The sequence below is a fragment of the Meleagris gallopavo genome, chromosome 5 (genome assembly GCF_000146605.3).
Source record: "Meleagris gallopavo isolate NT-WF06-2002-E0010 breed Aviagen turkey brand Nicholas breeding stock chromosome 5, Turkey_5.1, whole genome shotgun sequence".
NCBI classification, from domain to species: domain Eukaryota; kingdom Metazoa; phylum Chordata; class Aves; order Galliformes; family Phasianidae; genus Meleagris; species Meleagris gallopavo.
Genome location: NC_015015.2, coordinates 43,146,138 through 43,173,964, shown reverse-complemented (window position 1 = coordinate 43,173,964; position 27,827 = coordinate 43,146,138). Strand labels below are relative to the sequence as shown.

The 27,827-nt window shown below is 36.8% G+C and overlaps 1 protein-coding gene across 3 annotated transcripts in view; it reads left to right on the top strand.

The window, feature by feature from the left end:
- The window catches only part of TTC7B (tetratricopeptide repeat domain 7B), a 127,116-nt gene extending 99,945 nt beyond the window's left edge, over positions 1-27,171 (top strand). For all 3 annotated transcript variants that reach the window (XM_031553644.1, XM_031553645.1, XM_031553646.1), the window contains 2 exons: positions 1,340-1,542; positions 26,170-27,171. In XM_031553644.1, the coding sequence (XP_031409504.1) occupies positions 1,340-1,542; positions 26,170-26,391 (425 nt within the window). In that variant the 3' untranslated portion in view covers positions 26,392-27,171. The remainder of the gene's footprint in view (positions 1-1,339; positions 1,543-26,169) is intronic.
- Positions 27,172-27,827: the final 656 nt, after the last annotated feature.

The following is a 27,827-nucleotide window of genomic DNA, read 5'->3' as shown; positions in this document are numbered from 1 at the left end:
AAGCAACAAAAAAAGAGCGCTCTTCTGGTAAAAATGTCTCTTCTTCCATCACCAGGATCAGGTCTCAAAGTGAAAAATAGTAATTATTCCAGCAACTCTACAGACATCAGTGAGAAGCTAGGAAATGAATAGGACTTTTAATCTAATACTGCAAGTCTGTTTCTTGTTAGTCATTGTTATAAATGGGTTATGATTTTAAATATTAACAAAGAGAAATATATATGTATGCTGATATTAGCAAGAGATAAGATATAAACATATCGCATGGAGGTGATACACTGTGCTGTACTGAAGTTGACTAATTACAGGTACTAACTAGCAAATCTGTTTAATGCAGTTATCTCGGAAGGAAGTTCCTTCAAAGGCAGACCAGCCTTTGGCACAACTCAAAATCCACTCCTGTGGTGTGAGATACTGATCTCACAGCCTTTAACCCAAGATGGACACCCTACACTTGGCAGTGAAAGAAGTGTGCCCTGGACAAGGGGAGCTGGCCTCACTGTTCTGATGAATATTTTCATTTAATTCTTAATATCTAAGACTTATTTTGTACAGTGTGATACAATAGAATGCAATCATACAATTTGAGGCTCAGTTTTTTTGGGTCTGTACTGCAATGGAAGAAATGTGTATCTTAACTGAGAAGCAGTCAGATTCAGACAACTGTCAAGCTATCCCTTCTTTCTTCAGGAGTGATTTATGTTAAATTAAATACACCTTTTGTATCTATGAGATTTGAACAAAGTTCTGTCAGAGTGCTGAATAAGCATTTCACAGTTCTGCCACCTTAGCTAGGAAACTCATCAAATTCTCATTCTCATGAGAATATGAATTCTCATTCATAAAGAAACACACTGTATTTCTTTAAAAAGATTTTTGCTCTGATATAGGATACTGAACCAGACTTGACATATAATGATTGGTAATTGGAGCAATTTCTATTTCTTCCTTAATGGCTGATATGGAATTCAAAAAAGCCCATTATTAGTACCATGCTCTTATGTTCTGTAAGGATCTCTGCAGCTTTGTGTTGGGCTTACTGTTCTTTAATTATACCAGAATACTGCAGCATTCATGTTTAAAAATAAAGTAAAAAATCCTAGACTTCATTTAAAAATAACCACAAAGAGTTTTAAAAAGACCACAGAGGGTTTTCTGGTGTTTAAAGCAGCCATTTAAAAAATTTATGTAATAGCTTCTCATAAACTAAAAAATTTTTTGAGAAACAATATGAAACCATATGTACAGTCGAAGCACTTGTTAACTCATCTGGTCATGGTATGATGATCATACCATATGGCAGGAATCATTCATTGGTCTTCACTCTTTCCTTCCACAGCTGAAGTCTACATAGGAATTGGGAAGCCTGCTGAGGCCACTGCATGCACCCAGGAAGCAGCTAATCTCTTCCCAATGTCACACTATGTGCTTTACATGAGAGGTCAGGTGGCTGAACTTCGTGGAAATATTGATGAAGCCAAACGCTGGTATGAAGAGGCCTTATCTATTAGTCCTACTCATGTGAAAAGTATGCAGCGGCTGGTAAGTCTTGAGTTCATATTGGTAGATTCTTCTGTTGCCACTAGTGATATTGGATTGGGAAACCCTAACAAACTTGGTACGGCTACCACATAGCTTATATGAGTTTCAGATCTAATTAGAATCTATACTCTTATTAACAAAATACGTGGGCCACTCTGAAAGTGATGGCTCCTATTTATTTCCGTGGAAATTACAGCAGATGCAAAGAGCACAGTGGCATGCTTGGTAGAACAAATTCCCAGCTATAAAAAACTACTTTTCAACACAGTCACCACCAATTAGCTATGTATTTTTGCCAGCAATGAGCAAAAGCTTTCATGCCATTGTCATAAAAATCTGCACCAGTGGAGGTGATCTTCTGTCACCACTACTGGAACACACTGCTTCACTATGCTCACATCCACTGTTTATGAGAATGTCCATAAACATTCAACTAGCATAAATGAATATCAGTGGGTATAATTTTTCTGTGTGGAGGAATTCAGTGACACCCCTTTGCTTCCCACGCACTCCCATGTCAGATGCTGTTTTGTCAGACTGCCCCTCTGCTGCCATTGATCACATGGCAATGAAATGTAATGGAATGTTGGTGGGAAAGTTCAGCCTCTACTGCTGTACCACCAACATTCACCTCTGATGTTATGGGCAAACATAACATTATTAATAATGCAATGAAGCATTACTTTTGGAGCAGCCCTCATAGGTTTGAGAACAATCTTTTCTGGCTTTTTATTCTCTTCTCTGTGCGTTGAGCATGAAAAGGATCTGGAGGCTGTGAGTATTTACATCCTAACAGGCTGCAGGAAAGAGAAATTATTTGCATCTACCTAATATTTATAGAATCGTAGATATTGGGAACCATTAAGAAATAAAAGTGTATTGTATCAGAAGAATTAGGCACTGTGGTTCCAGAGGGAAGACCTGTCATTCTAATTAGTCTAAAAGTGGAGTTGTTCACATTGTTGCAATGTTCACCTTCAAGCTATGTGATTTCTTAGATCTTTGAATTGTAGGAATTGATCATGTCCTCAAAAAAAAGCGTATCTTTAATTACAATGGTGCCATCCCCAGTATGACTGTACATGTTTGTTCACACATTTATTCTTACTACATTAGGACAGTTTCTTTCTCTTTCATCCAGCAAAGCAGAATACCTACAATCAGCATCTCTTGCTCAACTTTTTTGTTGTGTTGGGCAAGTTGGTTTGTGCCTAGGCACTTATGAATTATTTACAGAAATTTCTCATGCATCCCCAAGGGGAACATATGAGACAAAAGGTCAAATAGGAAGACAGTGCACATAAAGTTTTTTGTTTCACCTTTTCAGCTATATATGAGCCTACTAACAAATGCTGAGAGGTTAATTTTTCTCAAGAAAGCAAAACCTGAAACAGCCAACCTTAAACCAGTGTAGTTCAGTGAAAATGAAGGCTTACATTTTTATGAGTAGCTTTTGCTCCTCTCTGAATCCACCTTGTAATAAATAGTCTGCAAATACTCAGTGCTCTATTAGCTCTCTGCAAGAGACTTGAGGAACGAAAAGTACTGTTCTTTCAGACTGGAATATCTTCTTATTGTCTTTTCAGTTTGGGACAAATACATGCACTTTGGAAGAAGTCTATTTGCTTAAATAGATTAAATTCTTTTTAAGCATTCTCATAATTTAAAATCTTGCTTTTAAAAGCTTTTTCTGTTTCTCTAGACATTTTCTGTATTAAGATATTATTCTAAATCTATGCTGAGAGATTTATGCTGCTTAGATACAAATATTAGAGATGTATCCTTTTAAAAATACTAGTTTGTGTCATTCAGTGTAGGGAGGATGGGAATCCGCATTGTTCTTATTTGTTGACAATTATGAAAATATTTTGAGGGAGACATTTACACTGTTTACTGTTGTAATGCTTGTGTGCAATGCTACTGTTTCAGTGTACCACTTATCTTAGAGCTTAAGTTTGTTTAACAAGCTGTATTTATTTATTTATTTGTTGTTTGACAAATACCAGTTATAGGTGATAACAGCTTAATTTATAAAATACAGTAAGAAAGAAATGAGATGAATGGATGATGCAGGAAGTTCTCATGTGTACCATACACATCCAGGCCTAAATCTTCAAGTAGCATACTTGAAATAGTTAAAATTTGAATCCAGTTTTTATGATTTCTTTTTCTTTTAATTACAGTTTTAGAATGATTGTCATCTGATACTTGGTTCAATTTAAATTGAAAACTTTTTGATGTTAACATGGTTCTTTGATTTGATATACTCTGTATAGTTGGCCAGAGGAGAAAAATAATTGCTTTTTGGGAATATACACAATTTCTCCTTTTGCAGTCTCCTTTTAATGATACATAACTCTGGTTTAGGATAATGAACTAAACTTGGGGTGATAAATAAAACTTACAAGCTTTACTGTTTTCCAGTGCAACTTTCTCGATTCTAACTCTGTTTAGTACATATTCCTGAACATAGTCTACTGAGAAAGCTTCATCATCAACTGATAGAAGGATGCTTTAATTGATATTATCTCACTCTGGAGTATAGAAGGGTTCCTACAGCACAGTATTCTGATTCTGGCTAGATTAATTCAGACATTGGTCCTTCTGCAGGGTATGAGTTAAATGTTTTGTTGCTTGCTGGTTTCTCCATCCTTCCCAATGTGCCCAAGAATGGAGTGATCTGAGTCACCACCTGAAACCTCAGAACTGATCAAAATTTGTCCCATAAATGAAACCATTTACTAGTTTTTAATGAATATTTATTTAATTATTTATTTTGTCTTATTTGTCTTATGATTCACTTGGCTTTTTAGCTACTGTCTTTTATGTCCACTGATAGTATTTCTGAAATATGCAAGGCATTGATAACCTCTTTTGAAGTTTGACTTAATTCAGGGAATTTTTTCTGGAGCTAGTAATCTATAAGCTAGATAAAACATCTAGAATTGATAAGAACAATAAGATTATCTTATAAAAAAGATCACATTGCTTGTAAAAATGGAAGTGTCAGTGAATTAGAAACAAGTATCTAGGAAAAGAGAAATTCTAACTGGTTTAGAATAAGAAATGGAGGAGTAAGAAGAACAGGAGGAATGAGCAATAGTGTGAAAACTGAAGCTGTTAAGAGTGGGGGAAAGTGTTTCCTTGGTGAACAGTAATAATACAATAGAGGGTTTGGAAAGAGAGGTTAACTCTTGCTAGTATTTGCCTTATTAGTGAAGTACCTAAGATAACATGACGCAGGGTTGTGGGAATGTGATTCTTGTTTAGCTGTGTTATGTGCTCACTTAAACTTACAGGGAAATTGAATTGTTTGGATTGTGTTACATAAGGCATGATGTATTCTAACAGAAACCTGGCTGCAGGGGGCAGTGTGTTTGTGTTCATGCTCCTCTTTCAGTCTCTTCCAAAGTGTGCTGCCAATTCAGTCAGTTGAATAACAGGAACTAGTTCTTTCATAGGGAAATGTTGTTAAAATTCTCTTTAGTTGCTTGTGCATCTAAATTATTCCTCATACAGTTAATGTTTATAACCATATATTCATTAACTGCATTCTGTTACGCAGTTTTCATCTTGTTCTCAGATGCAATTTTTTTTTTTACCATTTGTCATTAATTAAAATTTTCTCAAAGCCTGGGACTATACCAGGTTGCTATTGGACTTAAATCTAACTCTTGCAAGATGTCAAGACTGAAGCAGCAACATTAGTATCACTTAAGTGTACTTATTAGAGTGTGGCAGCGATGCACTTGAAGAAATGCAGCCTCTTTTCCTGTTTTTAAGGGTTGTAGAAGAAGCTATCTGAAACAGCACAAAGTTGTGTTCCAAAGGTTTGAAATACTTCAGTTTGTGTTCTGGGTTTCAAATAACTTTTTATGAAACCCACTGAAATTTAAAGTGTGTTAAATGATGAAACTGAAAAATGATGTTTCACGCTTCAACTGAATGTCACATCTACTTGGTTGTTACCTGCCTGATTTTGGACAGAAAGAATTTCTTTGAGCAACTTTCTCTATTCTCCTATCCTTTATCATCACCTCCAGATTTCTGCCTTACTGCTGCCTTCCTGCTTTTGTCACTGTTTTCCTCCCTTGTGAAAAAGGAATAAACAGACTTTTATCTCCAATAGTCAGAGTGCTGTTGTGGAAAGTAGCCCTTGTTGATGACGTCTGAGAAGTCCTGAAACAGGCCATCACTCAGTAGTGCTTGAAATGGCAATTAATATTTCGACTCATTGTCCAGGAAACAAATCTGTATTCTCTCTCGGGCTGAAAAATTCTTAGGTAAATGCAGCTTTTACATGAAATCATTTTTCTGGCACCTGTATATCATTTTAATCCCAGAATTTGCTTTCAATATTGACTAATTCATCTTAGCACTTGCCAGTTAATCCTATTAGTAGCTTAGCTTCTAAGAGCAGAAAACTGAAACAGAGAGAAATTACTTATACAAAATTACTCATGTAGAAATTAGTTTTCAAAAAAACATCTTAAAGATTATGTTCTTCACTCCACACTGTTAAAGTTCTCTTTTTTTATTTTTAAATTTAATTATATGTATCAGGTCTCTTAAAGATGCCTTATGCTCACTATATGCACTTTACATCTCAATTACAGGTACGTTGTAATTATTGATTTCTATCTATATTGACATCTTGCTTTTTTTTCAACCCCAAAATACTTTGCCTGAAAGAAAGCAAGCAGTAGGTATGTATAACACATGCTTATGAGTCTGTGAAGGATGCTGTGCTGCCTGAAAGAAAGGAAAACTGCCGAAGACGGTAAAGATGTGAACTCAGACCCCATTTGAAGGAATCAGGAGAGTTTAAGAACAGAAAAACTGAACACTACCACCACCAAGTATTTTTTTTTTTCCTTTGAGGAAATACTCTGTTCTACTTTTTATGAAAGGACTTTATTTGGGAAATGCTCACTGAAACATATGATTTTCAATGTAAGGCTATTATACTATAAAAATCGTGGTTAGTTTGCATAGACTTGTCTCAAGCTGGGTCCTGTGGGTAGTTTGGGTTGTAACTGATCATGATAGAGCTAAATGTTAATGCCAAATCTTAGTGTTCATTCGTCTTCTTTTTAACTGTATCTTTATGCATGTAATAGTTGAAGAAGAATGAGACAAGGTTTGCAAATAGGGGAAATGATTTCTCTGTGGCAAAATGATGGGAACATTTGTTTGTGGACATATTCTTTTAATAGTCTTCCAAATACTCAAGGCTTTCTTTTATATTACCACTGGTAAAATCTATGAAACATAAATTTTGATTTTTCCACCCTGAATTACACAGTATATCAGCATTTATGGAAGGAATGTGCAAAGATCACTATCTTTCTTAACACTGTTCATGCGTATCTAATATGTTCATGTATGTATGCATATATTCTGTGCTACAAACCTGCCTTCCTATTATTTTGAATACGTTCTACTGTCTTTACAGTGTGAAAGTCTGGTGCTGCCTGGCCATATGCCATGTTATCCGTTGGTTACCACTTTGTAAGCATTGCGAGCACCCCGTGATTCCATAAAATTGGCCTTTTTTGTGACAGCTAGTTAGTCGATAATGATGCCTTTTTGTTATTGACAGCTTGGTATTTTTACATGCTTGGTTTCATTGTTCTTTAAATACTTGAGCTTTAATGATATGTATTTGGGTTTTTTGTTGGTGTGGGTTTTTTTTTTTTGAAGCATACAGATACTACAGAGCTACAGGAATGGCCAGTTGATTCCAAAATGTTGCCAGTTATGCTCTGAGTTATCAACTGTTCTTGCACAGATTGTTCATGTGATGTAGTTGGGGAATGTCCATATGAAAATATCAATCGCTAAACAGCACAACTGAAAAGCCTCAGTTGGAAACTTCACAAATTAACTTTTGGAGCTTCCGGAATCTATCCTGATCATTTTCTCATAGGAAGTTTCAAGGATAGCCTAACGATCTACATTGATGATTCTGTAGACAAAGATATGTCAAATATTACAGCTTAATATTATAACTTAACATATTTTTACCACAGTTTTTCATGGAAGGTACCTCCCTATTTCACAGTACTAAGTAGAGATGATGAACATACCAGCAAGCTGTTAAAAACATCACAATATAATGAAGAATTTACTTTTCAAGTTTCTCTGTGGCTTCTAGAATAATTCTTACTGATACCTTTCCAAAGTCCTTCCATTTCCTTACCTTGCAAATATCTGATTATTTCAAAATTGTGGTCACTTGGTCTTTGTTGATATCCAGTGTAATCTTTGTTCTTTCTCCCATGCCTTTTGTTGATTTACAGATGATATATAAGAGGATGGAGATGAGATAAAACCAACAGTTTTTAATTTGTGGAGAAGTACCAACAAGTAACACTCATACGATAGAATGAAAATGTCGGTAGTCTCTAGACCCACTAAATATGGCCAGGAGACCTTGTGTCATTGAAGTACTAATAGTTGCTTGTGATATTTAAGTTTTTTATGTTAAACAAAGAAAGAATAAAGTAGAAATAAGTGAAGGTCTGGAAGAATTTGAAAAAGTATGCCACACTCTATTATCCTCTATAGTCTCTTGCATCCCTTCTCATGGGTACTTGATGGTGCCTTTTTGCATAGATCTCAGAACTGCTGTTTTTATTTTTTCTGTGTAATTGCTTTTTGGTATGAGAATTGCTTTGCAAAACACTTTTTAAATTAGGTCGTTTTGCTGAAGTATGAGCTGGGCTAATTATGGTTATTTTGCTTCCCTGGTCATTTATGTGCTTATTGAATAAATTAAAGTATTACTTTACGGCTGGAGCAGAGAACTTGCACAGCAAGAAGCTGCCTGGCACCTGGTACATGTGGCTCACTTGCCTGTAGTCTCTAAGGACTTTTGCTCATAGTCAACAGCTGGCAACTAATGACATAATTTCTTATCATTAATAAATACTTTTAAAGTTTTATTTTGGGAGCAATATAGAGGATATGAAATGGGCTGGAGAGAGCAACTAACCTCAATTTTAAAAAGAGAATGAAAAGAATTTTATTTTCCTTTTCCCAAGAAAGATTTTGTTGCAGAACTCTGCAGGTAAGAATTCATCAACTACAGGAAAATATGCAAGATATGAAATCATTTTCACATGTTGTCTTTTTTTTCTCAGCGTTACTTTGCATACTGGTGAAATGGAATTAAATGCTATCATCAACTGCAATCTGAATGAGAGGTGCAGCACTTTAGTCAAGTGTCTGCGACTCAGCTCTTTAGTCAGGTCTCTCATTATAATGTGTTATTGTGAAACTGCACAGGAGATCGCTATAAATTTTGCTATAAATCTCTTGCAGTTCTCAGCTGCATTTCAATAGACTGATGAAATCACCTTATGCTTTTTGCTTTGCATCTATCTCTGAGAGCCTTGACTTGTTTTGGCATAAGCCATAGTCAAGGTAGACTATTCTAAAGAGAACCTAAATATACCTAGTCTCAATGACGATGAATTGTTATTTCTGACTGGGAGATGTGACTGCTTGTCTGTAAAAATGCTTTATATTATACTCATCAAGCAGAAACTGACCCACCTTAGTATAAAACTAGAGATCGAGAAGCAACTATCCCTCAAGAATTTTTTTTAATGTTTCTTTTTGCCAAGGTTTTCTCAAGCAGCTGCATTCCACAGATAAGTTGTCTACTCTAGTAAAGAGTTTTCTCTGCAAATCCCCAGTCTGGAATAGTTTTTTTTTTGTCTCTTTATCTCTCCTGCCCATCTCATTTTAAATTTCATTTGAAGACCTCTATTCCATTTACTGGAGTTTTATTTCCCTACCAGTCAGTATTGTATTTAGTTCTGTTCATGCTTCCACAGTTTGCCCGGGGAGATGGTGGTGCCCTGTCCCTGGAGATGTTCAAGGGTCAGGCTGGATGGGGCTCTGAGCAACCAGATCAAGCTGGAGGTGCCCCCGTTCATTGCAGGAGAGATGGAGTAGATGACATTTAAGGATGGTTTCCAACTCAAATGATTCTATGATTCCATGATTTAAAGATGAGGTGAACTTTGCACTTGGGGGAGATGTATGAAGAGTGTAATATAATTTCTCCAAGATTAGATTTCTTTAAATATAGATGGATTTTACAGTAGCTATCTGATTTCAGACAGAAATAAAGAATTGGCCTTTAAATTTAGTGCCAGAATTTTTTTGTCAGGAATTTTTTATCACAGATAATCAAACTAATAGATAAAACAATTACTTTTACAGTAGACTCGGAATTATCTGCGGCATGAGCACTTTGATTCATATTTGATCTGGTTTTGAGAGTTCAGTTAAACTTGGCACCATGTTATAGTAAAGGCTATGAATGTAAACAGTTAGCTTTAGCTCCATGGGAAAATTTGAAGCGTGTTTCATCCGACTCTGAAATTGTATTTCTTTCTAAGGTTTGATTAATTTGCTCCATTATTCTTCATAACAGACTATATTTTTGGTATGAGGACTAATAAACAGTATGGAGAAAGGCTCAACTGCTGTTGACCAGAAAGGTGCTATCTCCTTATTTCTCAGTAGGGCAAACTTTGTCCAAACATTCCTTGAACTCCAGCAGCTTGGTACCATGACCACTGCCCTAGCGAGCCTGTACCATGTTCACCATGTCTGGTGAAGAACATATTCGTAACACCCAACCTGACTCTCCCCTGCTTTACTGAAATCAGACGATTAGTTCTACAGCATTTTATTTTATTTTATTTTGTTTTGTTTTGTTTTATTTTTCATCTGCAATTCATCTCAGTAATCAAATAAACTGTTGGGCTACCTCACCAGTGATAAACATATATTGTGTTTTATTCTACTTTTCCTTATCACCCAAGTGCTTTCTTTTCCTTCTTTAACATTTGTTCTAAGGACTTGCATGTTATTTAAGAAAACTTAAGTAATCATTTTTTTTTCTGACATGCAAGTAATAAATCAGCTGTTGAGAGTAAAGATGGCTCTACTATCAACTTGCTAGCCAGTTTTTTTGTTTCTTTTATTTATCTTTTCTGTTCTTTTCGAGGATAGAGATAATTCAGTTCTTAAAATATCTGGATCTCATTGAATTTCTTGTTTGTTTGTTTCTGTGTTGGCTTTAAAAAGAAAATTCCTTTCCTTCCATTTCCAAAGTCTGGATACCTTTTTAATCTGGTTTTCTGCTGAGCACAAGGGATCTTTTTATGCTGTTGCTATGAAGTGATGCAGCATTAACATCTACACTGATATTGCAAGCCATTGTCCTGGTAAACTGGTAACAGTGCTGTTATTAAGCATCTGGGCAAGTTTAGAGAAGTAAAATTGTACCTGACTGCATTGAACAGCTGCAAACAGTTTGGCAACAAAGGCAGTTGGCATGGCAGATCATAAGAAAATTACAGAAATCACTTTTGCTTTTTAAAAATCTAAAGACTAGGTATCTTTAAAAGGTTACAGTATTTGTATTCAAAACAGCTTTGAATGATTAACTTACTAAGTTTCATCTGTATTTTTCTCTGAAGTCTGTAATTTATTTCCTGTCAAGAAATGTGGAAATTGAGGTTCAGAGGCTGCAACTTACCTATTTATAAATATGATATAAGCCTTCTGATTTCTAATTCTGTACATTACATTCATGAGACTCATGTTTAATTCTCGTGCATATTCTTTCCAATGCATTTGAATTCTGAAGAAAATTATTTTCTCCATGGGGATCTCCACTATATCAGTCAATCTTGACAGGGCAGCCTCATCAGTATTTCTGTTGAAGGGAGTCTGAGGGGGTTGTCTTTGGGTTTTTCCTTGCCAAGAGCTTAGCAGAAATTTAGGAGGGTTTTCCTTTAGGATATTTAAATTTATTATTTTGTCATAGGTGGACGTTGTATTAAAATCTAGATGATCGTTTATCAGTGAAAATGATATATATGATGTATCATGTATATATATGTGTATATATACATTTTAATAGTTAATGCCTTTGCCTGCAGTTGAATTGAAAGGGACACATGGCAGCTCGTTGATAGCCATTTCAGCTCACACAGAGTCAAATGAGGCCATTGCCTCATATTCACTGTAGAACTTTTAATGGTCTTAAATAATAAATCAGTCAATTTACATCTCATGTTCCCCAACTATCCTCCTTTCTGGAAGAACTGGTGAACATTTTTTAGATTTGCTCAGTGAATGCAATATTCCCCAAATCATTGCAGCTGAGGTGGCTGATGAAAGCAATGGGTTTGGACAGTAGACTCGGAATTATCTGTGGCATGAGCACTTTGATTTGTGTTTGATCTGGTTTTGAGAGTTCAGTTAAACTTGGCACCATGTTATAGTAAAGGCTATGAATGTAAACTACTTTCATAAATATTTTGTTTCTTATTCTTATTTTCTGGTGGAAAGTTCAAAGTTCAAGACAGAACAACTTCAAACAGTGCTAAACCTGAAGGCTCTTGAGGCCTGAAGGAAAAAGAATTGCTGCTTTCATTATAATGAGTTGCTAGTTTTTCTCAGATACTCTGCTCAGGTTTGATGTGCTCTCCTGTCTTTCAAATCAGATTCCTGCCAGTGTTGGAACAAAGAGCTGAGCTTTGTTTTGACCTCTGGGGAAAGTTGGAAGATAGTATAGCCCCTAATGTGAACTTCTGAACACATATATAACTTTTGCATGTTTTCTTATGAGTGGATGCAAAGAACTAATATTGTAAATATCCTTTGGGAATTTTGTTTCATGTATTTACCATTATATTACCATTATAGTCTTGAGTAAGACTTTTCAGGCCAGCTTTTTCCTATGGAAGTGTAATATCCTATGTTAGTTTGGTAAGACATAGCAAACCGTAACTGCTTCACCCTGTGATTGATGGGTGATAATCTAGAAGGAGAAGTTCTAAAGTTTCTAAAAATATTATAAATACTTATCATTGACCAGATTCCAAGATTGAATCTAGTTTTGTACATGTATTGTTTTAAAATGCAGTTATCAGAAACTAAAAATGCTCTCTACATAACAACATTTTATGACTTTCTTTTTTTTTTGTCTTCATCTCTGACCTAAGTAGTTTTGGGTATTATGTGGGTTAGCTGTCTAACTTGGCATCATAGCATATTTAGACAAAATCATGAATTATGAGTTTTAAAAAAAATACCACAACAACCAACCAACCAACATGTGCATTCATTATGGCTTCCCTAGAACACACATATGAAAATAATTTCAGAGCTCTAAGTCTATGCAGATAACAGCTGCGTTAAGGGGCACTTTGGAAAACGACTTGCCTTATGGCCTGGGAGATCTGACCTACTTAAAAAAAAAAATTGCTTTTGCCTTGTTTTTCAAATTAAACTTTCTCTGCTGGACAGGGGAGTTTGCTACCTTAGAATAAGGAATTGGAAACAAAGATGAGGTTTTAGAAGTACCTACTCTCACTTAAAAACAAAGCCCTTTATTCTAAATAGGAAGCAAGTATTACTTTAAAACAGATGTTGTCAAGCAGTTACAAATGCTCAAAAAATGAGCAGGCAAACCCCTATCAGCTGCAGACTCATTTCAATTTCCAGTTTTTTCATGCTCTGTGCTACAACTTGTCCTGACAGCTGACGATAGCTTCTCTGGGATTCTGTCTGGATTTTAATTTATGACTGTTTGAAAAAGTTATAGCCACAATGGTACTGGAACAGATGGTATTTTGAGGGTCACAGACCCGAAGACTTACCAGAGGGCTATGAAATGCTGTGACACTGATGCAGTCTGTGATGATGCTTTGTCATGATAATTGAATGCCTTGCCAGAATTTGGTAGGTTACAGTTTCCAGAAATAGCTGTTCTTGATGTAAAGTCTAAAACAGTATGATACACTGTCAGATCTATTAAAGTAATTGATGCATCAAACAAAATTTCCTTTAAAACTGTGATATGACAGTGTGAGCAGATGGTGATCTCTGTTGAAAATAAATGATATAGCTTTAGCCTAGGCATCCAAAGTCATCTCATTTGCTCCAGAATCAAACCTCGTGCTTCCTAAAATTGTAGGAAGATCTATTAGTAGGTGCACTCTTTCTGTTGTGCGTATTAAATTTGATTTAATACAAAATTTACAATAGTTTTTGCCTAAGATAGAATCACTGAATGTTAAACACAATAGCTGATAGGAAGGGTTGTATCTCCCTGCACTCAGTGGTCGCTGTATGTTCCAGCATTCTCACGTGCCCCACTAAAACCACACTGCTGCTGTTGTTCTTATCTTTGAAAGTGGAAGCTGCCACTCTGCATTTCAGCTCTTTTCTCAGTGAACATCAGCTTCCCAGTTTGCTTATTCTGATGGAATCATAGCCTTGTGTGGGATGGCCTTTTCTGTCATTCTTGTGTTCTTCCTGCCAGCTGTGCTCCACTGAACTAGAAAAGTGGCTCAAATGGCCAAAATTCTGACGCTTTTGGAATCAGGAATCAAATCTGATTCAGCAGCGTGTCAGCGGGTACTGGCAAACCAAAGGGAAGAGTTGAAGGAGAAACAGCATTCGGAATTACGCTCATTTTCTCAGCAGATTTCAGCCTTGTGCATTAACTTATGCAGTTTAAAAAATGGATTCAGAGCTGTGAACTAACAGCAGCATATGATATAAAGTGCTTTGTCAATCAGTGCAGTGATGGAAAAACCATTCATAAAAAGTCCAGAACCACATTAAGCTCTTTTTGTCTGAGTCTTTAACGGGAATACGGTACTTATCATGGATGACAAAAGCAAACCTAGTAATACGAAAATGGTGGTAAGTACTTGCTGGTGGAGGAGTATGAAGGATCAGCCGGAGTTCTTGCAGAACTTGTAAGTGAAGTAATGTGAGTAAGATGTCCAACAAGAGTTGATGAAACTTAAGCTACAAAAAGATTGTAGGACAGTCGATGTAATACCTGTACTGGGGAAGAGCAGTTACAAGGGAAAAGTCTTAGTTTGATGAAAAGTGAGACCTGGAGAACCTCCAGACCTTGGATAACAGAAATATGATGTTGCTAACAAATATAAAATGCAGGAGCAAGGCTGGAGCCTCTGCCTATGGGACTGGGGCTGCTGGCCGATCTGAGCTGTTGATGAGTTGGCTAAGCCACTACAAAACGTCATGTTCTCTGCTCTCACCATGAGTTCTGTGAGGCTACAGATTTTTTCTTCCATTAGGGAAGGCAAGTGATGTTTGTGCTCTGCAGGTTACCACATGATCTCAAATACGCAGTAAAAACAACAACAAAAAAATCCCAGTAAAAGTACCTGAGACTGACCAATAGGGCAAGTGTACTATCCGTGTGAGCTGAAGGTGGATTTCAGTGGGGTTTCCTCCTAGGCTAGCACTATCCTTCTTTTTTAAGAAGTGACATGGCTGGATGAAAAATGGGTCTGTAGCTTCATATCGGACTTGTTCTGATCCACAATGAGAATTTAGGTTACTGAACTGCAGCTGTGGAAAATATCTGAAGCGTTTTCTAAGAGATGTGGCAACAGGATTAAACTGAAAATATTTTGTTAGCAAGTTCTATGTGAACAATGAATAATGATCCACAAAAAGACAGATGTGAGAAAATTGAATCAATTTACATGCATTCCAAAGATGACAGGTAGGTCACATTAAACTGTATTTACCTTGTTTGCCTCCAAACCAGAATTAGAAAAAGCTAAGTTGCTGAAATGTGCTGCTATTTTAAACTTTTTTGTTTTACTGTTTTGTTTTTTTTCTCCTTGAGATTTCTCTCTAAAAATTACCCCAAATTTTTTCCTAACTTAAGATAATGTCTTGAAGTGTATGCAACATTTTGAAGTTTTATGAAAGGTCAGTATGCAAAGAGGTGTTTTACTTTTTCTCTTAGTGATAAAGGCCTTGTGTTAGCCAGTGATTGCAGTTTGACTCCTATGATCACTGCCTGATGGTGCGCAGATGAGAGGATGTATGGCTTCTGTTGGTACTGAAACAACCAGCCCTTATAGATGGATCTGCTGGTAGCTGTTCTGTCAAACTGACAGTTTTGTGGTTTACATCCTACAACTGCTGTCTTTTATTGAACAGTCTGAGGACAAGAAAGTGAATGAATGCCCTCAGATGCTGGAAGCCCCTTTGCAAAATGCCAGTCTCTCTTCATTGCAGTGCACTGGCCTGAGGAGCAGATGGCAGCTCAGCATCTGCTTTGGTGCCGGGTAAATGGCTGTTGCCTGGGGATGTTGTTGGAATTCTCACAGTCTCTCTTCCTAGGCCAAAGTCCGAAACTCTTCCAGTGACACTTGGCTTGGTGAAGAACTCTGCTTTATTAAAATTAACCTTTTGTTCTTGGAGATGGTTGCAATACCAGTCTAGTATGTGCTGCTATGGTCTCATAACACTTCTGAAACAATTGTAGCCATAGACTTAGCTACAACAAATGCACATACATATGCAAAAGTCTCTGGCTAAGGGTAAGAGAAAAAAATGTCAATTATGCATTTAAATCTTTACATTTCTATTTGTATTTTATTTTACTAATAAAAGGATTCGTCATCTTTTATACTGCAGTTCTGACTCAGTAGTTAATGCAGTATTTGTCAGAATATTTGAGAGAATTATGCATGCATCAATGCAAAAATACTGTGGAAAGACTAATTTCACTTCTCATGACCTTTCTATAGCCCCAAAAGTTCAGATTAGTGCTGGTTTCTGTAGTATTAAGTGTATACAGAAATAGCCTTGAAAATAGTTATATTTTAGGTAATGATTTCGAAAGTTACTGATTTGAAGTATTCTAACAATTCTCTTAATTATAAATTTTAACCACTGAACCTCATGTTGGATTTACTACTCTTTGGTTTTTTTCTTTGATACACCAGATCTTTCCCAGACTTTAGATTGTGTTCAGTTTTTCTAATTGCTATTTACACATATGAAGTTCAAAAAAATTGTAAATCAAAGCTATGGCAGCTGTAGGTTCATTGTGATTTTATAGAAAATTTTTCATTAATGAAGAAGAGCAATGTAGCTTCTAAAATATCAGTTTGCTATTTCTTAATGTTTCTTCTTTAATGGTATCAGTGGTTGACCAGTATCAAGAAATACATGTTCTTCTGTCCATTACACATAATTTTGCATGGGTAACAAGTTTTCGAAAGCAGGAATGTCAAATGTAAAATAAAATCTAGTCTTTAGACAGTGGAGTAAGGAAAAATTCACAGTATCCTCAGGTCCTTTAAAATATAAAGCTTTTGCTCAAGTCTTTGAATATGGACTCAGCAAGCTGATTCTCAGGCTCCTCCCTTCCATAATCTTGGTCTGAGCTTTTTTCCCAGTCTGTTTTGCATTTGTATCATTTTTGGAGGATTTGTTTGTTTGCTTTTCCTCTTTTGACAATTAAAAACACTTTTATCAAGCCCTATCTTGAGTAACAGAACTTCACAGTTTCTCACCCTGTGACTCAGAAGTTGGAAAATAATGGTATCAGTAAGAAGTGGCATCTAGGAGATTCTGCAGGTAGCATGATGGTGTGGTAGTAAATCCAGCCTTGCTTTTGAAACCAGGCAATGTCATGATACAACCACAGAGTCTCCTGATAAAATGTTAGGATTGCATTAGCGAATTATAGTGTAACAAGGTCATACACTTGTATCTATAAAATGTCTGAAGAGAAGAAAAGGGATGAGCATATAAATGACATCCAAGAATATACTGAGTGCATGAGCAAGGTGGGGAGGCGCTGATATCACAGCTGGGAGGAAATGTAAAACATTTGGCACCAGAAGGCAAATACTCCGAATTCAGAACAGACCACAGTCTGAAGACTGAGGCTGTGCTTTGTTGATCAGCAGGATGGTACAGCACTGCTTGAGCCATGGCAGTCTGATGGTTGGAAGGAGAACTGTTGTGTTTTCACTGTGTGTAGACAAAGCATATTAAGTAAGAACCTCAGTGTGATATTCAAATGGAGGTAAAGCGTTCTATTACCTCTGAAGCTATGAGCTTTCCACTCTACCAGTTAGGTGTCTTACTTCCACTTACTTTGCACTTGCTGGTGTCAAACTAGTCAAACCATATAGAACTCACCATATAGTGTGGTAGTGATGCTGCATTTTTATAAGCCGATAAGAAGTTCAAATAAATTGTAAATCAAAGCTATGGCAGCCAATTGCATAATTATATTATTTTATGGGGGGAAAAAATGTCCCCTGAGAGCTTCATCTCAGTAGGAGATTGCGATCAGCAACTTAAAGCCAAACAAACTTTCCATTTTGAAACTCTGGTTATCAGCTGTGCACAGTAACGAACTAAAAGGCAAACACGCTCCTGCTAGAAGGGATCAGTCATTTTCGAGGGTTTATAAATACACAGATGCACCAACAATCACACATGTTCATTATTTCATGCTGGCAATGTAGAGTTCAATGAGTAACAAAGCCCAAGTTGTTGTTTCATGATTCTGTTGCCAAGCAGTAGGTTTTCTCCTAGCAACAAGTGTTTTGCAGCAGGGGAAGCAATTGGATCCCTGAGGGGGTATGTTGGGATTGGGGGCAGGGTAAAACATAACAGACTGGGGCTTGGGAGCTTTAGTGGTGACACAAAATACACGGCTAAATTCCTGGGTGTGCTGCTGACTGAATAAGGCAAGTGAGAGAGGCAGGAAGGAACGTGAAAAAAGGCAATATTTCAACATAGGCGATGAGCAAAAATGTTGGCTGCAGGCACAGATTCACATTTGTTCATCAGTTGCTTTGCTCTAGTGAGTGATCAGCTGTAGTGCTATCAGCTGCCTGTCCTCCTAAAACACAGAGCTGCAAAAATATTCTATTTTCTGCATATTCCATTTTAGTTCTTCAAACGAATTTCATTTTTTATCTTATTTCAAAGGGCTTCATATTCTACATTGTGGAAAAGTTTATGTATTTAATTTAGAGAGAATGATCTTTACTTGTGTTGATCAATCCAGTTGTTTTTAAACAATACGGATGCCCTTCAAATCCTTAAATTAAAATGCATCCATATCTGTCATAGCAGACATAGAACTATGCTTATTTCTGATGGAATGGCTCATTTCAAACTGATGTGCAATGCCAGAGTGTTTTTGTACTTGCGGAAAATAGTTACTTACAATGACTAAACATGTAGCTGTTCCTCATACACTCCTTCCAAAGAAGGAATTGATACACAATTTCTTGAGTGAAGTAACACTTCCAGTAGATGGACATGTTACAGTACAAATTCATCAGCTAAAAGGAAAACAGGAGAGTGTAGTGTATAAATAATGTGCTATTTCACTCTACATAATTGTGAAGTACGTGGAATCAAAAAGACACATGGAATAAAAAAGGCAGCGTTTATATTTGTCATCGGATGTACTTAAATGTGTATTTTTAATCACAGAAGATGGGAAATATCACCTACAGAATTTTACTTATTTGTCCACATATCATGAAAATAACTCTTAGTTTTCTCTCACCAACACTCCTGTTTCATTATTATAGCACAACACTGTTAAGTCTCTGGTAAACTCTAGTTTGATAGATTTCTTTGAAAATAGCCACCTTAACACCTGCAAAATAGGCTGAAAAAGCAGTATGTAAGAAGGGGCAGTTTTGTGATGCTAAATTTACAGTGCATATGGACATGCTATGTATGCATTGCATATTAAGCTTTATCTGTTTATAGTCATAACTCTTCATTTTCAAGTTTTTAAATAAGATTGCATGTTTCTATTGTGTCTTTTTATATGAAAATGAATTATCATGCTGGGACTTTAAAAAGAAGTTTATATAAAGAAAAAGAACTGGGAAACTTACTTGGATGTAGTAATTTCTCTAAGTCTTTCATATCATTATCAAAATCATTTCCAACATGAGCATAGCTCTGGATCTGATTATACATTTGCAGCTTTTAGCTTATTGGGCTTCTGTGGGCCATCAGTGAGTTGGACAAATGGTATTTTCACTGTTCTGTCTCTCTCCTTATTAAAAGCAAAATTGATCCTCTACAGTTTTCATATTCTCATAAAGTTTTGTTACTGTTTTTGCAAGAGAAGATTTCAGCTCTGAAATATTTTTAGGTTAAAAGGGGCCAAATTTAGAAGCTCTTTAGAGATCTATTTTGTAATAGATCAACCCAGGAAAAAATACAGTATGAAAATTTTATCTGGTATAACTGAAATTCCCATATTTGAGGTCTCTTGCAGCTCAACAGGCTGCAAATCTTCAGCAGAACTGATGCTTTCTTGCATGTTAAGTGGCTACATTTCTCCCACTTATTAATTTCTTTCTCTGCAGAGTTGTGAGAGTTCAGTGCTGAGAGTTTAGCATCATCTCTCAAGAAGGCAAAATTGCAAATGGACGTATGGTCCAAGACTCCATCTTTTTTTTCTACTTTGAAAAAAAAAATTCAGACTTTTGAGAACATCTCCTACTTAGAGTCTGTGTTTTTCTCAAAGAAAATGAAATTGTTTGTCTCAATCTCCAATGGACAAAGGAAAGCATCTCAAGTGATTCTTCTGCTAATTTTGGGAACTGTTTATTTTCTAGGGCTAGTGGACAAGCAGTGGGATGATTCCATCTCAAGAAAACCTCCTGCTAACTCAAGCATATTTTTAGTCACATAGAAGAAACCACAGTGATCTTTATAGTGTTGGGTTTTTGTTTGTTTGCTTTCATTACTTTTGATAGTTATTTCAAGTGATACATTTGGCATGATAAAGCTCTGGTTTTCTGAGGCATACAATGAGTGATAATTACAGCTATTATTTTTTAAAAGTTAGTTTCATAGAAAGCAAATTACAGACTTCCATTTCCCCTAAAGCACATAAAAAATGACCTTCCTAGACTCATCTAAATAGCTAGTTCTAATGTTTTCAAAATCAGAAATTAGTTATTTAAGTGGTTTTCCATTTCTGTTCTGTGTTTATTTTTCTAGATGCATGATTTCCATTGACTGTTTGGTTAATCATTATGACAGGTTAATTTGCTGAAAAAAAGGTTCCCTGCAGTGAAGACTACACTACATGCTTATTTAAGCTTTATACAATTGATTACTGTATCATGTTGTTCAGATTGAGTGATATTTTGTTAATAATAATGGTACATTTCCTAAGTGATGGTTTTACATGGAGATTGTGTCAAGCTGCATTGGGAAATTAGAATTAATTTCAATGTTTTTTTTTAAAAATACTTAGATTTAGCTAATAAGAAATAATTTCACTGCATTGAAAATGAAAGGGGGAAAAAGACTATACAGAATATAATTTTGGCATATCAAAATATAATTTTGACTTATTAAAGTGTGTACTAGATTTGGTGATTGGTTTTCTACTGCTACCAGCATAGCTCAAATTTTGAAGCTGTCTTGTTTATGCGGGGTCCAGATGTCTTACTGAATGTTAACAAGGTGGTCAAGATTTAGTCCTATTGAAGTTAGTACTCAATGTTTAATTAATCTGTATGTAATCTTGTGCTACATACATTTGAAAATTCCACTGAGCATCCTTCTGTACCCAAAAGACAATATTTTGTCATTTCAATTTTCTTTCAAAAGTAAGCGGGTTATTTTACCATAGTTTTGCCTTTTAATCTTTGTATTCATTAATTGGATATTTCTCTGCACTTGCTTCTTCAGTGTAACCCAAGAAATTAAGAGAAAGTCCTTCAAACAATGGAAGCATCAAGTCATGACATTATATAAGCATGGCATTATTGTATCGCTTTCCACTAATGACCAGAAGGAATGTGGGTATTCAGTTGATGGAAAACCTGATATTGGATCGGGAATAGTGGGGGCTCGCAGTCATCTTCTGAACCATCAGAGCATGCAAGCCCTTTCCATAGGCTCAGCCTCAAACATGAATTGTTTTACACCCTGCTGCTACAAGCAGAAGGCCGTTGCAAAAACTCCCTGCTCCAATTGCCAGGAATGCTCACACCTTTTTTTGGTAATCTTACTCACAGCCAATTTCTACACATGTATTCCTCTGCCAACATTATTCTCTAACTAAAATAGTTTTTTTCTATTCTGTTCTACTGTATTTATAACAAGTAAATTTATCTCTCAGTTTTTGATTTGCTAGGTTAAACAAACCAAGTCTGCGAGTCTTCTCTTGTAAATTAAGATTTTTACTGATCATCCCAATAGTCATTTTCTGTGCTTGTTCTAGTTTGAATGATGTCTGTTGAACAGGAACAACACAAAGTGCCAGAGGATGTCGTCTTGTCATTATGTACTATCTGCTGGAAACCTCTCCTGATGTCACCTGTGTTTCCCTCTTCCACATTGACATCTTTTCATACTATTATCCTATAGCTGCCTGATCTATGCAAGGCATTCTCCCAAGATACTTGCAGCTGATAGGCTTACACCATGCTGCAGACCTGTTTTGTTGCTGCCCTGTTATTTTCCACGTGCTGTTAACGACTTCTGCTTTATTTCTGTTACTCCAGTTCTCATGATCAGCCTGTTGCTTCTGTATTGTATCCCTCTTAGCTTTATCAACACTCTTGTAATTCTTGTGATGTCATTAATTAGAACGTTAAACAAGATTAGCCCTCAGATGCTACCCAAAATACAGAAGATATAATCCCTGTTCCATAATATATGCAAGATAAGTATAAATGAAGATTATTCATCCAAATACTTTGGATAGAGCATTACGATATTTCTGTATATTCAGACTCAATAGCTGTTTTAATGACTATGTTTGTGCAGGTGCCTAGGCGATATTGAATAAAAACAAATGACTTATGTTTTGACAACAGTGCTAAGGGCCCTCACTGAGGGTTGGGCTCTATTTGGCTGAGCATTATGAAAACAGATGTTCTTGAGAAATGAGCAAAGAATAGCAGTTCTTTATGTGGGGCAATGTGCAATGAGGTATAAAGACGCTGAGAGAGGGAACAAGCACGTGTGAAATCATTAAACAGAGGGAGGCTTTGCGTCCTTAGATCGAATGAGGAAAGATCTGCAAGATCTTGAAAATAACCTGTGAGAGGGAAGAAAATTGGAACTTCTTTTTCTTCATTTTTGTTAATTCCTGGTGGATTTTTTTTCTGTTTTGATGTGAAGCTTGTGTAGAACCTTGTCTTCCAGTGACTAAAGTATTTCCCTATCATGGACAGCACACAATAATTTTTTTAAGAACTCAGGCCTTGTATGCTCTTGAAATTGGACTGTCCTTGTTATTCCTGTCTCTGAACCCCAGCAATGGCCTGGGTGTGATAAAGGGCCATTGGCCTCTCCTAATGCAGGCAGAATCTGAAATCCATGAATTTTTGAGAACAATGGCAATGAATGACAGAAACAGACATGAAACACTACTTGGTGTGCAATGGCAGCACACCAAACAAAAAATGTTCAAAGATTCCCTTTACTTTGTCTATGCAATTTCTGATGAAAATTTTCTATTTGTTTTTGAATTACAAAATCAACCTCTGTGTGTAGAATTGGCTAACAGAAATATAGGGAAGGATTTATTTTTTTTGCCAAGAACAGCCACCAAAAATTGTCAGAAAACATGCAAAAATTCAGCAAACCAAACACAGAGAAATGCTACAAATAAAATTTGTACTCAGCTGCAAATTGAAGGAACCCACTCAAAGTGGAGGCTTTTATAACAGTATGCTAACAGCAAATGTCATAAATTTATCACTTTCATGTGAAAGAGATGCAATGGGATGCTTTGTCTTAACAGAATGCCAACAGTTGCATTAAAATCCTGCCAAGCACTGTAGCATTTTAAAATGTACAGAGAACAAATAGTGGGCATATCCATGTAACTCTTGAGGAATTTACTCTTTTCGTTCTGTATTTGTGGAGTAGGTGCTTTTCCTACTAATATTTCTTATCGTTTACCAGAGTGATTATATAACACCTTTTCTAATTGATTCAGGTTCCAGAATCACTGTGGGTTCTATCTACTAAAGTGTGTGTGTGATTTTAAAGTACCATGCCAGGTCTGCAGGTGTGAGCCATATGTCACTGAGCTTCCCTTTAGAGCTTGTGCAGTGCTGAGGTGTTTCTCAAGCTCATGTCCAGTCATTAAGTGAGAGATCTAGCATTACACTGCAGATGAATGTTGTCTGTACATTTACATTTATGAGTAATGGCCAGAACTAGTAACTTTGATTTTTTGTTCCAGTTATGAAGCAAAGGAAGTTTACAAGGACTATTGTAATCTGCATTGATTGTTGGGAAATCTTAGAGAAGTTTTTATTTCTCTTTTTTATTTTTTTTGCTGAAGAGTTGAGTTCAGAGGGCAAGTGTATGCTGACAGCTGGTAGGCTGGAGGTCAATGTTCTTGGCTGAGTGATGGTGCAGGGTCACTGCAGGATGCTGCTGCGTGATAGACATGCCTGCTCCTTTTCCCACTGCCAGTAGCGTACTGCTTCATAGGGCAAAGCCAGGCAAAGACCACAGACAAAAATATTCTGTGCCTCAGAATTTTAATGAAGTCATTTGGGAAGGAGATACAAGCTGGACACTGGCTGTGTATGACATCTGACTATCATTCTGAGGGAGTAAGTGAGTCAGAGGATATGATGCCTTCTTTCTCTAGATCACTTGTTTGAGCTCAGCCTACAGCTATAGTGACCAAATGTTGCTATCCTTTTGATGCTCTACATGAAATGAGTCTAATTTTCTCTCCATTTGTTCTGTGGATGCAAAACTTGTCACCTGGATGCTGCTGCGCATAGTAGGAATCCTCCTATCATCACAGTGATAGGATATCCACCATTCTCCATGCCAGAGAACATCTGGCTGTCAGCTTCTAAAAGGCTATGGTCTCTAAGTCATGAGGGAAGGCAACCTGATTGTCCAAGCCAGAGCAGTTCCTTCACAAGTGCTACATGGCTTATATTCTTAGTACAGTATAGCAACCATCAAGCAATGAGTATTTACTTATGTTCTGTTAGCTGGGTAGTCTCCACTGCACTTGTTTTCCAAACAGAATTGACCAGATTTAGCATAGCTTACTTCAGTTCCAGTCAACAGGGTTATAACTGTAAGATTTGGTTGCTTCCTTTGATCTCGAAAAGAACTGCCTTAATTTTCAGCAAGTGGGGAAAATAGTCTGGTAAACTTAGGGAAAAAAAAAATTTGCAAACAACTCACATATTTGATCAGTATGAAATCAGCACTCCCCCTGCCCCCCCAGAAATAATTTTGGAAAATGAACTAGAAATTCAGGTGTTGAAAATCAGTAACAATTTTTAAGGTTGGATAGTTATACTAAACTGAATGCATGCAAACCACACACACACATATACACATGTATGTATATAGGTTTCACATCCTTGCTTCATTTTTTGAAATTTCCCATCTGATACCTACCAGTCACTAGTAATCACTTTCCTGTGGGGAAAAAATACCATCTCTGAAAGTTATCTGATTTTTTTTTTTTAATTGGAAATATTCTTCACCCACTCTGGAAATACTGACTCACTTGGCAACTCAAAAAACCCATGACCAGAAAAGCCCTCTAGTACCTTTATGACAGAATATCTGCTAGGCAAATTAGCCATTGTTGCATTTATTTATTTATTTACCAAAACTATACAGTGTCTCTTATGTGGTTGTTTTGGGGTGCTTGGTCTGTTCTGCTGCTCTGTAAGATGCAGCTGGCAGTCTATGCCTGCTGAAAGCCAGCCTGGTGAGCAGAATTCCAGAAACACATGGGGGACAATTCAGGGTTTGCATAAAATTTCAGTATTTTCTAATTATCCATACTTCAGAGTGATGACTTGAGGGACAGATTTACAGAGAGCAATAAAAGATATGGAGGTCTGAGGAGTGGGGGACTGCAAGAGGGGAAGTTGTAAGGAGTCTGTAAGCTTGCAATCAGGACACCTCTCAGGTAAGAAAGATGTTTGGTCCATATGCATTTTGCAATAGTGTCCAAAAGTAAAAATGCATAAACAACGTCACGATTGTTATAACATTAGAATATTACTCCTTTATTGGGTCACTGAAACTTTTCCTGCACAGTGATAATAATGAATACAATGGATGGAGATTTCTGCTGCTTCATTCAGACTCTATCATAGTGTACTTTCTTGGATAGCATGGTGTTTACTAGGATCCAAGCCCTTAGAGGAAAACACAGAATCTGTACCTAGAAAGTTCCTGAACTAGTTTTCTATCTGCTGGACCTCTATACTATACTGGTACAATATTTGTCCCAGGACACTTCCCATTCTGCAGGTTGAAACAAATGCCATTGCTGTTGCCTGTGGAGCTGAACTCAGTTCTTTCACTGCCATACCTGAGAGCTAATGGTGCCAAGCTCCCATCTCAGGTGTTGCCAGACATGGTCAGGCATATCATGGCTGAGATATGCCTGCAGGATATGAGCACTTGAGGGCACACACCTTAAAAAAACTTACACAATCGAGCTCACCACAAAAGCTCAGGTACTTACTGTTTTTGGTGGATGGGTGGAGATTTTGTTGTTCAGTTTGTTTTTTGCATTCCAGTGTTTCTGGTGCAAAGCCACTTATTGTTGAATAGCCTGCATCAACCTACTCCATGTCTTTAAATGAAAAAGATGCAGATGATATAGTTTATAGCACTCTGAACCCATCCATTACCTACGTTTATTTAATTGCTACAACATATCATTTGAGCTTCAGCATTATCCCACTGTGACCAGTCTCAACTATTTTTCTGCTGTTTTTACAGGCACTGATACTTCACCAGCTTGGGCGCTACAGCTTGGCCGAGAAGATTCTCAGAGATGCTGTGCAGGTGAACTCCACGGCCCACGAGGTCTGGAACGGCCTGGGTGAGGTTCTGCAGGCTCAAGGCAATGATGATGCCGCTACTGAATGCTTCCTGACGGCACTGGAGCTTGAAGCCAGCAGTCCTGTTGTCCCTTTTACAATTATCCCGAGAGTTCTTTGAGAGGATATCTTGACCAGCTTATTTTGGTCTGACTTGGATGCGAAAACCCAGTGTTTCAGGCTGCCTGGTAACTGATTATTTTGAAAAACCTTAGAGCGGCAGGTAACAAACTCATCTTCTGTGGGAAAGTGGCCAAAACAGTGTCATGATACATTCTGTTGTTAAACTGAGAGGACAGAATGGCTAACCAGAGCCAAATCAGTCATATCGCCAATGTTTTTACCCTGGTAGTTTTGAAAGTTCATTATATTGTTCCTGAAAGATGTGCCATACTTTGTTAGTGATACTTGAGTGTTACATAAAATTATAATGGAACCAACTACCAAACGTAGAATAATATATCCAAGTTAAAATTCAGTGGCAGAGCAGACTATTTTTAACAAGGCTGTTATGAAAACTGTTTTCTTCCTGCCTCTCAACCTCTTTTGGCCCAAAGTCAAAATGCGAATTTTCTGTTTCCATCTCTATCTTAGTCCAGGCCAGAGAATCAGTTGAGTTCTTGTTTTTAGTTGTTAATAACTGTGATGTGTGGCTAACTGTTATCTCTATTTAGAGCGAAGGCTGAGTACAAGAATATTTATATTTTACCAATGTATGCCTGTTACAAAAAATATATTAGTTATTTAAGTTTAACTTTTTTATGTGAATTCAGAGTTTATTTATCAATGGAAATATGTAAAAAGAACCTCAAATGGAGTATTTACCGACATTCCTTATTCATGACCCACACTTGGCTAAATGGGAAGATTATGTTAATAATAAAATGATTTTTAAATGGAACATTTTCTGTGCCCTGGTTAAGAACCTAGGGGGGAATAGATATCTTGTGAATGAATGCTATTGATGTGGGTTCTGTGGCTGGCTGACCTTGATGATCAGCGACACCAAAGTTAAATGCCTTGACTAGTGCCTAGAGAGTAGAGGCAGCTGTACTCTTTGCCAATACTATAGTTATTTGAGATTTCAGGTTTCCCTGAGTCTTCACTATTACTCTTTTTTCACTCCTTCCATTCCAGCTCTTGTTGAAGCCAGATTATTCTGCTTCCACATAACACACAGGCTTTTCCATGTATGTTATTAGTTTTTGGGAAGAACATGTTAAATGTTTGTGCACTATTCTCAACATCTCACACTCTTTACTTCCTTTGAAGGAAAAGTTGCTTGGTAACCTTACTGCCATATTGATATAATAGGGCCAAACAATGCAGATAAATGCTTGCTAGAGTTGTCCTGGGATGCACAGATTACAGAGTAATTTTGTTGTGATGAGCAATTAGAGTGTGCAAGCCAAGGCAGCCTAGTGTCCCCTCACTTAAATAGTGCGCTCGTGGAAGCTGGGAGGATTTCCAGAATCCCCATTAAAATGAGTGCTCATTGGTATGTGCTGATATATCACAAGAAACAGTTTCAAAATGCTCACTGCAAGATAGCAGATG